The sequence below is a fragment of the Lotus japonicus genome, chromosome 1 (genome assembly GCF_012489685.1).
Source record: "Lotus japonicus ecotype B-129 chromosome 1, LjGifu_v1.2".
NCBI lineage: Eukaryota > Viridiplantae > Streptophyta > Magnoliopsida > Fabales > Fabaceae > Lotus > Lotus japonicus.
The window spans coordinates 121,148,288-121,161,101 of record NC_080041.1 but is presented as its reverse complement, the minus strand read 5'-3'; the positions used below and the strand labels follow the sequence as shown (position 1 = coordinate 121,161,101).

At 37.2% G+C, this 12,814-nt stretch overlaps 2 protein-coding genes across 3 annotated transcripts; one reads left to right on the top strand and one right to left on the bottom strand.

Annotated features, from left to right (window-relative positions):
- The first annotated feature begins 255 nt into the window (after positions 1-255).
- On the top strand, positions 256-6,048 carry LOC130729971 (uncharacterized). The gene is made up of 4 exons (XM_057581830.1): positions 256-516; positions 624-670; positions 791-4,027; positions 4,705-6,048. Exons 3-4 carry the CDS (start codon positions 839-841, stop codon positions 5,638-5,640), a joined length of 4,125 nt encoding a protein of 1,374 aa, XP_057437813.1. The 5' UTR covers positions 256-516; positions 624-670; positions 791-838; the 3' UTR covers positions 5,641-6,048.
- A 575-nt stretch (positions 6,049-6,623) lies between these two features.
- Positions 6,624-10,491, bottom strand: LOC130729970 (uncharacterized). Of its 2 annotated transcripts, XM_057581828.1 has the most exons (7): positions 10,140-10,491; positions 9,883-10,053; positions 8,673-8,906; positions 7,994-8,083; positions 7,464-7,580; positions 7,239-7,328; positions 6,624-6,877 (listed from the first exon to the last, which is right to left on the bottom strand). In XM_057581828.1, the coding sequence occupies exons 1-6, from the start codon at positions 10,323-10,325 to the stop codon at positions 7,248-7,250; spliced, it is 879 nt and encodes a 292-aa protein (XP_057437811.1). In that variant the 5' UTR covers positions 10,326-10,491; the 3' UTR covers positions 6,624-6,877; positions 7,239-7,247. The 2 variants fall into 2 exon arrangements, with proteins under 2 accessions (XP_057437811.1, XP_057437812.1); XM_057581829.1 differs by lacking the exon at positions 7,239-7,328 and having other exon boundaries at positions 10,140-10,488.
- Between the last annotated feature and the right edge of the window lie 2,323 nt (positions 10,492-12,814).

Here is a 12,814-nt window from a genome sequence, read left to right as displayed (position 1 = left end):
ATGAAACTCCATAATTCTCCTTACCTCAAATGAATACTACCAAAAGGTATTAGGTAACTCAAGAACACCATAGCCATGCATTAAATTGAACCTGAGAATGATATGAAACTACCATTGATCTACCCCAATTACCATGACATGTCTGTCCTACAGTTTTTTCTTACACATCCAAAGAAAGCAACAATGACAGAGTAAAAGGTTTCTTTGCAGAAAGCAACAATGAAAAAAGGAAATTAAAAAAAAATAGTTGTCATGATGTAATGATAGTATTCTTCTATCTCCTCTTTCTTTTTTCTCCTTCTCCTTCAATCTTTCCCTTTCTCTTTCTCTTCTTTTCGTGCCGCCCCACACTCTCTCTTTGTCAAACCATCAAACATCACATACCCAACAATACCACAACACACACATTCAGCTCCCTATTGTGATTGTCTTTGTCCCATAAAGCAACCAAAGGAAAAAAAAAACAGAGGATTCCCAATTACCCTTTGCATTCTTTTGTTCCCACAATCCTATCTGGTGAGCCATTGATCTTCAATTCCCGCTCACAAATCGCTTTTTCCTCTAATTGATTATTCTGTGATTACCCATCATTATTTTCCCTTAAATTTCTCATCTTTTTTCAGGGATTGGATTGATTCATTGTTCTGATAGTGGTTGATTCATTGTTGAGGTAAGTTTAAGCTTAATTTGTGATAAATTTACAAACTTTCTTATTCTAGCTTGGTATCTTCTGTTTTCTGGATCTTATTTGGGTACCCATTTGTTTGTTTTTGCTTGATCAATCAAAAAGGTTTTAACTTTGGGAGAGTTGTCATAGAAGACAGAGGAAGAGAGGGAGATGGGATCAGAGTTGGAAATTGGAATCAAAATCAGGAAAGTTGTTATCTTTTCAATCAGAAGGGGTTACAGATCAGCTTCCCAGCATCCATTTCTTGTGGGTTTTTTGGGTTTCTTGCTTTTGTTGTACAGATATCTTCCTTTTCTGTTTTCTGTTTTGGTCTCTGTTTCCCCTGTTTTGTTCTGCACTGCTGTTCTGCTTGGGACACTTTTGAGTTTTGGTCAGCCAAATATTCCTGAGGTTGAACAAGAAGAGAATGTTACTCATGGCATTGCTTCCTTCCAAAGAGGGTTCTCTGAGGGGGAGACTGTTGTTGCTCACAGAGATGAGAGCTATTTTGTGAAAGGATATTCAGAACATAGGAGTGATGTAGAAGAGAGTGGCATTGAAGAAGCAAGTTTGGTTGGTGAGAAAGATAATAGGTCTGAGGAAGATCGCGGCTTGCTTTCTGACTCGCAGCTGGATGATGAAAACTTGCAGGATATTCAGCCTGAGAAGAAGCAGGTAGAAAGGGAAGTGAAAAGGGAGTTTCATGGTATTGAGTTGGGAAAGAACAAGGAAGTCAATGAGGAGAACCTGAGGTCTGAAGTTGTTTCGAGTGACGAGGAAGCTATTGAGAAACATTATGTCTTGGTTCAAAAAGTAGATGATGAGATTCTTGAATTTGAGAATGAGAAAATTTCAGGAGACGCGCGTGGTTCTTTTATGGGAGATCACATGGATTGTTCAGCCAGTTCATCTTGGAAAAAGGTGGAGAACAGTGATTATGAGGATGACTCTGTGGAGTCAGGGTCTGATGACGCAGAGAGCTCTTCACCAGATGCTTCCATGGCTGACATCATGCCAATGCTTGATGAGCTTCACCCACTATTAGATCAGGATGCCCCACAACCTGCGCATTTATCCCGTGATGATTCTGACTCTGCATCTGAGAAGTCTCAGCAAAGTGATGATGACAGTGTCGAATCAGATGAAGACAACGAAAACCATGGTGAAGTGGAAGAACACGGTGGTGATGAACGTGATTATGAAGAGGAAGAAGAAATGGAAAGAGGCAAAGAGGATGAAAGTAAATCTGCTATTAAGTGGACTGAGGATGACCAAAAGAATCTCCTGGATCTGGGAACTTTAGAGCTAGAAAGGAATCAAAGATTGGAGAATCTTATAGCTAGGAGAAGAGCAAGGAGACTGATGGCTGAAAAGAATCTAATAGACTTTGATTCTGCTGATATTCCCTGTAACGTTGCACCTATTGCTGTAAGACGTAACCCATTTGATTTCCCTGATGATTCCTATGCTGGCATGGGATTACCACCCATCCCTGGATCCGCTCCATCTATTCTACAGCCTAGACGAAACCCTTTTGATATTCCGTACGACTCAAATGAAGAAAAGCCTGACCTTAAGGGGGACAGTTTTCAACAAGAGTTCACACAGTTTGTTCAAAAAGATACATTTTTTCGGAGGCATGAAAGTTTCAGCATGGGTCCATCAGTATTGGGGATATCCAAGCAAGAGAGGCATGATATTAGTTGGAAACCTGTCTTTATATCTGAAAGGATGGCTTCTGAGGGAACAAGCTATCCCTCATTCCAGAGGCAATCTAGTGAAGCAAGTGATTCAAAGTTGAGTTCTGTTCCAGATACTGAATCAGTGAGTTCAGGTGATCAGGATGAGAGGAAATTTAGTGAACAAGAGTTGTCTCAAGAAACTGAATTAACATCTAACATGGATCATCTTTCTGATGTTGTTGAACATGGAAGCCAATCATCTGGCGAAAATGACTCTGTGGAATTGATAAATGTAGATGAGAGTAGTGTTCACCATGATGAAGGTGAAATCGTGCTGGGTGGGGTGGAAGATCCTTCTGAGATGGAATTATATACTGAGACAGGAGAGGTTGGAACCCATGAGCATTTTAACGCTGGGGAAACACATTTGAGAAGAGAACCCAGTGATGAGGTGAGCAGTAGCAGCAGCAGCAGATCAAGCCGGTCTTTACAATCAGAAGTGATTGACGGCATACCAGATGAGAATATGGAACAAACGTCAAATTCGCAGCAAGAAGATAGCCACCTTCCTGAATCTAGGATTTCCAGACAAGCTTCATTGGAGGGATCAAACTTCCAGAACAAGAGTGGTGATGTGGAAGACATTCTACATGTAGAACCTGTTTACGATTCTAGTCCATCTGCTGCTGAAAACCTCCATTCGTTTCCTTCGGTGTCTTCGGATTTTGCAACAGAGTTCTCCGAGAGGGCATTGCCTCCTGTTTTAGAAGTTACTTCTGATGTGGTAGATAAAGAGCATTATCACCGACTGGAGGATAATACTTCTAGTCATGAAGAAACTGAAGCAGCCTCTTCTGAACTGCGTTTAGAAGTAAAAAATGAAACTGAAGCAGCCTCTTCTGAACAGATAAATCAGCACATGGTTACTGCAGATGAGTTATCTGCAGCTGTCCCAAATTTCGGCAGTCATAATGGATCTACAATGGCTGAGATTCTAGTTGCCCCTGTCTCTGTGGATTCGAATTTGTCTTCAGATATTGAATCAGTAAAGGGTGTGAGCAATTCAGGTTTGGTTCATGGACATGATCTAGCAGACCACATGTCTGCTGATTCTGAAGTGCTTCATCAAGACAATGTAGATTCTCCAGATTCAAACTATCAAATGGCTTCTGAAAAGTCATATGAACATCTATCAGATTATGAATCTGTGGATGAAGGTGCACAGTCCAATGTGGTATCAAGATTTGATAATGCAAATACGTCTGAGTCAGTCCAAGATGCAGATGAAATGCCCAACTTGGAAGCTTATGATGGCTATCATACACCTTCTAATGGTTTGTCTATGCCTTCAGAACATGATTTACAACATTCACTTGTAGCTGGGCAAGCACCAGTGATTCATCCTAACTTTCCTTCTGAAGAAACTGAACACGTGGAGCAAATTTCATCAAATAACGAAGGCATATCTCCTATTCAACAGGATGAAGTCCTCTTGTCACGTTCCATGGAGCAAGGTAACACTGAGATCCATCAAGGTTTGGATAAGGATATTGTTTCTTTCGCTCCCGATAGTCAACATGAAACTGATGTGAAGTCCCCCTCCAACTTGGAGAATCATCTATCAAGCTCCGATAAGTCAGTGGGTGCACAATCTTCTAGTGATCATGATGAAATTCAGGTAATTTCTTTTGCTGTAAGGGTCTCTTTTTTCGAAAACGAAAAAACATGATGAGGGAGGAAAATATTGAGCTAAAAATGTTCCCCTAAAAATAATTAATTTGCTGCTGTTTTGATAATATTCCCAATACTGATTTAAATCCATGCCATTAAAATTATAGGATTGGTTCACTGTCAGTAACTGTTGTACTTCCAATAATTGTTGCATAGTTCCATATAGGTCTGTTTCCTATCCATCCCAGAAACGTATTTTCTCGATTCACATGTTTTTAGCTAGGTCAAAGATTTGTTTTTGATGATCCACATGTTTTTAGCTTCTGCTCCACTAAACAGAAGAAGAGGAAACACTCCTCTTCAAGAATTTTGTAGAAAGATGAGTAATGCAAATAGATGTCAAACAAATAGGATTCTTAGTAGGTACATATATGTGAATTTCAGTTTTATTGCACAAATGTATATAGTTTTTTTTTCTTCTTTTGAGGTAGTAATGATTCAAACTATGTTCTTTATTATTTATGATTGATGTGCATGAATAATTTGTTCTGTCCTCTTTACCTCTTTTTGTCTTATGACAGCTCTGCTGGCACTGCATTGTTTGGTTAATAATGAGGTTATCAGTCTAAGACTCTAACTAAACTAGCTGAGAAAAGTAATGATAAACTCTCTGAAATTTTGCAGAATTCTGATGCTATCCGGGTAGAACTTGCACAGGATGTTGACACTTCCAGTGGCGGAGTTGGGGAGTCACGTAATGCCATTGACAATACCCCTCTAAATATTTCCTCTGTGAATTCTGAGAAGTTTGGGACACCTGAATTCAGTTCACCCACTAGCGAAGTGGATTCGGAAGTTGATAGGCATGAGGAAGTTGAAAATGATGACCAAAACAAAGCACAAGAAAACTTGGTTCCTTCAGCTGAGGGCTACATGTCTCAGGAAACTGAAGAAACTATTAGTGAATTTGATGATATGAAGGAAATTGATGAAGAATTCTTGTCAGAATTGGACACTGTTGGAGATTTTAATGTCACTGATGCGGGTGTGTCTCTTCATACTGACATTGTGCATGAAAAAACTGGAGATGCTCAACTTAGCTCGCTGCCTGAGGACGTAACGATAGCAGAGGTTGAGCAAGACATTCCAGTTCTTGAGGCTAGATCACTTGAAGACATTAACTTGGCTTTTAAGCAACTTCAAGAAGGAGTGGATGTTAAGGAGGCCATCCTTCCAAGTTCAACTGAGGATCAGCTTGTGAGTGAAGAATCTAAAGATCATCGGGATGTTAATTCAGACCTTCGAGTTATTGAAGCCCGATCGCTTGAAGATGCTAATGTTGCTTTAGAGAAAATCTCTGAAGATAATCAAGAGGAGCTGCCAAAACCTTTGGATTTGAAAGACACATCAGTCAAAATAGAAGCAAAAGAAGTGGACTCTGAAAAGATGGTTGAATCCTTTGATGTAGCAACCAATGTTGAGGAAATTAGCAGAACTCCAGAAGAGAACTTGGAAAATGTACCCACAAGCAGCTCGAGTAATAAGGAAAAATCTCACAGTAGGAAATCGAGTTCCAGTTCCAGTTCCAGCTCGAGCTCGAGCTCTAGCGATTCTGATTGATTCTGAGATGTCGCATGGAGCAAAACGAACGAGTTTTCTCGTTTATGTTCTTTTATTTTTTTTCTTCAGTGATGGGAGTTTGGGATTTCTAGCCTTGGCATCCCTCATGTCTTGGCTAATGGTAGAGGTCAGATTTCAATAGTTTTGATGGATTGGTTTCTTCAAGAATGAGTTTTGGTTTTATTTCTTGAAGCGTGCAGTTTTTTTTTTGTTCAATTTTACACCCTAGTGTGAGCAATTTGGCATATACAGGGCGAGAGTTTATTTCCAGCAGGTGCATATTGTGTAGTCCAAAAAAGAAAAAGAAAGAAATTGGATTTTTGTACATTATACTTTGATTGTAGAAGTGGTGATTGAACTGTGTTTCTATGTATAGAGCCAGTGGTTGTTTTCTGGGTTCTTTCTCTACTTGTCTTTTTTACCTTCACATAATAAGCTGTTTAGTTTATTGACTGCTGTTTTCATCCCAATTGTTTTGGCATTGCTAGTTTTGTTTCATCAGCACTCATTACATAGGTTTTTTTGGGACATTCTTGAGTGAATATATCCCAATTTTTTGGGATATATTCTTACGTTGCATACTCCATGGAGTGATTTTATCTCCCCCTTAGTGTGGCGTCTGGATAAGAATAAATAATGTTTCCCATATTATTTGTTACACTAAACACTTGGCCAATGATGAATTTCCTTCCCTCTCGAATTTTATGAGGACAGTTTATCCTTCAATGTGAGAAAAAACCGGAAAAATCTTGGTAACATGGTAGAAGTAACTTAAGAGGTTCTTGGAGGGGGAGAAGTGATTCTTTAAGGTTCAAACATGAATCTAAACATGTTATCTGCAATCTATTTTTCACTTTATTGCAGTGTCAGAAAACAAAAGTTTAAAGAGAAAACATATCATAAAACACAACTTTCACTTGTAAGAATCTTCTTAAGAAACTGATTACAGCAACCAGGAAGTTGACTTAATGGCACTCATCAAAGAATCACAAATACTTTGAGTAAAATCAGTTCTAACATGTAATGTATATTCCTAAAGCAAATGTCATTACAGCGTACACCTGAGTTCTCTTTCTTGTTAGTTGTTACTAGCTCTAATTCTCAGTTTCATTGTACAAAAGGATGAAATATTATCTTCATATGACCAAGTATCAAAACTTATGAACTACAGCATTAATTACAGGAAAACAAACTACTGCTTTTGTTTCTTGTTGGCTGGCCCAGAAGAAGTCCCAACCTGCAAACACATTCGTGAATAACACAATAAATTCAGTAATTGAGACTTTTGTCTGGAAAGCATAAGAAGTAATTAACTTTTAAATAACTCCATCTAATTCCCCGATTGTTTTCTCTCCTGTCATATAATATGCTGAAAAAGAAAACCATGAGTAAACATATTAAAAGTTCTGAGAGGACCTAAATTTCTGCAAACTTTGAAGTTATGGCCAGTGTGGTGTTACCAAGTTTTTAACCTACCATCAAGTAAAATCCATCCATTGCACTGGATAGCATTACTCACTTCATACATATTTAACAAACCGATTTCACAATGTTACTTTACATTTGGGAGGCAAACATATATAGCAGCAAAAGATTACCCAGCATCTTCATTTGTTAATAGCAAATTGCCATGCATAATTTAATGGAGTCCTCTGCTTTTCCTTTCTCTTATCCGATATCATCATAAGCTTTTCAATTCAAAACAAACAAGTTTCATATAACAATTATTTTCAAGAATATACTCTAGAATCTTGGTAAACTCTGATAATTCAGGGTTAATTCTCCAATAGATCATCACCATTAAGCATAAAATAATTTCTTACAGCACTTAGTTGTTCACTGATGTATGTCATGGATGTCAGCATGGCCTCAAGAGTATCCCTTGTAATCTGAAACTTAACCTCTGTTTCGCCTAATGAAGACTTGCTACGATCATGCAGCTATGAAAGGAAACCGATATTACAAGGATATTCTTCATAGTATAACAATATTTATATCACATCACAACCAATATTTATATCACATCTGACACTGCTAACAAAATTTTATTATATGCTTCACAGTTCAGAAGGCAGCTTTTTATTCGTAATAGCCATATACCGTCTATAATTGCCATAGCAGCTTATAATAGCAACCATGCCATGGTTTTAGAAACTGCACCAGCGCTACACAAGACACCTCTAGCACCCAGCATGAAACATTTACGAGGTATTGAAGGTTATAAATTTTATACATGAGAAACTGATACATCTATTTATTGTCAAAATGTGGAGATAGAAAAAATAATTTGCTCATTATAGTTGTAACTTAATTAATATTTTAAGGAAGAAAAAAAAAGACTTTTCCTCATTACCTTAAGAGTGATAATAGCCACTCTATCTGCAGGGGATGAGCCGCGATTCTCCATGGTCCAAGTCATTGATTTGAGAAAAGGAAGGTTTTCCTATGATTTCATTTTACAACAAAGAAAAAAATATAAATAGCCAGAAGATAAAATACTTTTGAAATATCAAATATGTCACAGGCGCACATGTTGTCCACATTACACCTTAATTCTGCACTGGAAAAAGTACCAGGCATATATCATAAGATCTTATAACCAATCCCCAAATCTAGCCAACCAAAGCCCATTTTCAACTACATATTCCATTCTAAGGTTCCTTATTAAACTATTTTTTCAATTTCCCTTTATTCATGCGCACATTGCTGTCATGTCATTTCTACTTATTTCTTACCACCTGCCAAGCACCAGAGCTTTTAAAACATCATAGTGCCAGGAACCACAACAATTTATGCTGTGGAATGAAACTCATGATGCAGAACATTAAACCATTTTCATATAGTCCACTAAGCATACCTCAGTGAAACTCAAGTCACTTCTCTTTGAGAAAAGAATGGACTGTGCAGTTTGGAATTGTTGTTCTAGCAAAAATTAATAGTTGAAAGAGAAGATATGCATCTAATGAAAAATTAGATCCGATAGTTGACAAAAGAAATAAGAAGACACCACAAAACCAATGCTCCTCAAGTACCGAGTTCTCAAAAGGAGCAACATCACACTGGAAGCATGCAGGCAGCCCTGACACATTACAATCAGCAACAAGCGGTGTTGATATTCCAAAATCACTTTGATTCATCTGGGCAAGAGAATCAGGGTCTTGGCGTGGCCAGAGAGGTGTTGACATCACTGGAGATGGCAGTGAAGGTAAAGATGGCGCAATATCTGTTCTGACCTCACTGGAAACCCCTGTCGCTGGTAACAAATCCTGCACATATAAAAGCAAATGATAAGATGAGTGACTTCTAATTTGTATTTGCTCCTAGTTTATAAGATCTTTTCAATAGAGAGTTAAGCATTCCATTCCTAACTCATGAAAAAAGCCTTCATGAAGAAGTTACATCATGGAACTTGTAAGAAAGTTGAAGTGCATAATGATAAACTAATTTCAGGTAATGTGAAGAGTTTGATTCATTCTATGATTCTACCGTTCCTCGCCTGTAATTGCTTGTTGAGAAGTTTATCCAAACCAACTCTACCTACCTCCAATTGCTAAGACAATATTGAGGACCTGTTTGGTTTGTCTCTAAACTTACATTAGGAGCAACTCAAACGTAAGTTTGCTGACTATATGGGAATCAATAACCAAACTGAACCTAACCGAGGTAAGCTAAATGCATGTTTGGACAAGTGTTGTCAGATTTGATTATTGGTTACAAAAAATTGAGTTGAAAGTGATGTGATGTGATCTATATTTAAATAGATCAATGAAAAAAGTCATTTTTTAAGATAATGTTGCGAAATCGAGTTGTGATATCCTTCCATTGATTATGTCCACAGCAGAAGTTGTTTTATCCCAAAATTGAAAGCTAGAATAGAATCAACTGTTAAATTGAACATGCAACAAACACCCAAAAATTGATGTTGACACTGGAAAATCAATTCTTGTGTTTAGAAACAATCATCCAAAAACACCCTATAAGGCATTGAATAAAGCTGAGAAATTCAACTTAGTACTTTTTCTTTTGTTCCCAAGGATCCCCACAGGCAGCTATGAGACTAATCTCTCTCGAGGCTCTGGGGTCATGTTAAGTGGGTAGGCCTCTCCCAACAAATGTTTCTCCATACGCACCGCCCAGGAATTAAACCCTAGACTAGACGCTTAAGGAGCTCGACTATCTACTAGCTGTGCTACACCTCGTTGGTACTTAGTTTAATTAGTACTAAAAGTGTGTTTAGAATACCTGTTGTGCAGAGACATCATCCCTCCAGCACTGTCCATTTTTCTGGAAGCAAAGCAAGAGAATGGTTTGCAGGTGAAGTGGAAGATCAGGAGGAAACAGCTTCACAAGTTCATCACCAGTCAAGTTTTGATAAACGAATTTTCTGATAAGCCACCGAAGGCACACCAGCACCTGCAACATGGTTTGATTCATTCAAAAAATACGAAATTTAGAAGAAAGAAAAGAAAATGGGTTGCATTGCAATTGCATTGCTGTACTGGGTCGAGTTCGGAGAGAGAAGCAAGGTGGAGGAGGGATTGGAAACGTGACTTCTCCGGTGGGCGGAGACCGGTTTTTCTGGTGGTCCAGAGGGTGTTGAGGATGTGGTCCAGTGTTTGTTCAGATTCAATGCATGAGAGTTTGTGTAGTTGCAGGTGTAGCTGCAATCCTTCACTTTCCTCCATTATCAATCAATGTGATGGTGATGGTGATTGTGATTTGTGATGATATGAAGGAACTGCTGAACTCTGTTTTCCTCCTTCCCTCGGTTTCAGGTTTCTGTATGTGTAGCAAAGCGTCTCTCTTTATGAGAAAGGGTTTAAAGGGTTTGTTGAATACTTGCTGGCCATTAATTATGTGCTCATTTGGTAAGACTTACAAAAATGTATTATTTAATCGAGTATAGATGATGTTGATGATGAATTTAAGACTTGATAAGATTGTGACTATAAGTTAACTGAACTTATTTAATCTACTATCACAACCACCACCACCCTCCACCATGGCCATTGTCACCACCATCGCTGTCGTCATTGTCACCACCACCACCAACCCCACCACTACCATCGCCATTGTCATTGCCAACACATCACTACCACTACTGTCGTTGTCGCCAACACTACTACCACCCTACAACACTACCATCGCCACCACCCACCATCATCGTTGTCGTCACCACCACTACCGCGACAACTATCACCATTGCAACTGTCATTGTTGTTGCATACATCTTACTATTGCTTGTTGCTGATAAAAAAAATCTTACTCTAATTTGTTGGTGCATTGCTCACTAGCAGCTCTGGTTCTCACGTACCGTTGAGATTTCTTCCATTGTTAAAGAATTTAGTCGCAGTTGGAACTTACAATTAAGGATTTGCAGTACTTGTACATTTGTAGCAAGCAATGTGCAAGGTGACATTCTACGCTCGCAAAGAGATTGTTGGTTGTTCTTTGCAAGTTGTTGACAATGTGGCAAATGCAGTACACATGATAATAATTGGATGACTGCCACCCTAGAGGCGTATTGACCACAACTTACTTTATACTTACATGTTTGTTTGATATGAGACATATACCATGCTTTCAGGTCACTTGTAGAGAGATATTAAATGCAGAAACCATCACCAAGCATTCAACGTTTATCCTTCAATGATTGCAAAAGCAATGGACAAGATATGTTTGTTCTCATCTTGAGTTGTGGACTTGTGGCGATTACCAAAATTCCTCGATACTCTTCATAAATGAAAGTTTCATATATTTGTATGATTTGCGTGCAATAGTTGAAAGCGTCACAACATTGCTTGAACATCTAAAACGCCCAACGAAATTCCCGGAACTGATGACCAACATGACCAACATGACCATTATTTAAGTAGTCTTTCGTGACCACTGTGTAAAAGGATACTGGTGAAAACAAGAGCATGTACTCCAACCGAATCACCTATTCTACAAAAGTACCATTCGGCAAATGGTTTTCTCCCTATCATTAGATTACTTTGGTTATGCAATGTGTGACCTCTAGATGGCTCTTCATTCTCATGAATGCTCAACAATGTTCTAAATTTTTTCTGCATAGAGGGCTAAGGCAGGGTGGACACTCTATCTCCCTACTTGTTTATTTTGTGTGGAGAAGTCTTGCCTCCAATGTTGAGAAGCTATGAAATTTTCTTTTCTCTCCAAGTGGCTCACTATGCACCTATTATTTCTAATTTGTTTTTCTTTTTATTTTGTCAAATACACAACTCAAGAGTCTCAATTCATTAAGGATATTTTATTGCAATACGAGCAAGCCTCTCATGAGAAGATCAATCTTGATATATTTGTCGATGTTCAAAATTGTAATCTTATCTTATACTATAAAATATTTTCGAAACAAAAAAGTAACAACTCTTTTAGGTGGCAGCCTCCAAGCCTTTGATTAATTTCACTTTACTCATTTTTCATACTATTTTAGTAACCTGATGATATCATATATTATATTATGCATGTGTTCATGAATTTTAAAATTAAAATGTGTCTTATAAATATTTTGAATTGCAAAATTAATGTATCTCATAAATATTTTAAATTTCAAAAATAATGAATTCCCAACAAATTGATATAGGTACAAAATCATTAATCTCAATATTTTTAATATAAAAATGTAATAAATTTTGTACCAAACTTTGGTAATTATAGTTACATTCAATCTCATGTATGAATAAAAACAAAGTCAAATTTAAATTTGTGAACAATTATTGTATATTTATGAGTCTAATAATGATGCAAAATAATAGTGAAAATTCAATTCAATTTTTTCTTCAACACTAATGTAATGTTTTTAACACTTATGTAATTCATTATTTCTTATAATTAACTAGTATTGATCCCGCGCCATGCATGAATGTAATAAAAGTACTTTGTCAACATACATTAGAAATTTCAATATTTTATCTCTCGTTGTTGTTTTTTAAATACGTATATCACATATTTAAGTTTTTTTTTTTCTAATCCTAGTTACATTCTAATTCTCTTTTTTATATTTTGTTATGATTTTAATCAATATTACAAAACCATTTTAATCTCCAGATGTATATATGAAAACATAAAATACAAATCTTTTTAGTTAATTTCCAAATCAATCCTTTAAAACTATTTGATATTAGTTTTTTTTATAACATATTTATATCATTTT

Bases quoted from the DNA above. Each gene is read 5' to 3' on its own strand.
- LOC130729971 (XM_057581830.1), top strand. From the start codon at position 839: ATGGGATCAGAGTTGGAAATTGGAATCAAAATCAGGAAAGTTGTTATC. The intron at 4,028-4,704 runs GTAATTTCTTTT...GAAATTTTGCAG, and splicing joins GTGATCATGATGAAATTCAG to AATTCTGATGCTATCCGGGT.
- LOC130729970 (XM_057581828.1), bottom strand. From the start codon at position 10,325: ATGGAGGAAAGTGAAGGATTGCAGCTACACCTGCAACTACACAAACTC. The intron at 10,054-10,139 runs GTACAGCAATGC...ACCATGTTGCAG, and splicing joins CTCTCTCCGAACTCGACCCA to GTGCTGGTGTGCCTTCGGTG. The intron at 8,084-8,672 runs GTACTTGAGGAG...ATGAAATCATAG, and splicing joins TTGCTCCTTTTGAGAACTCG to GAAAACCTTCCTTTTCTCAA.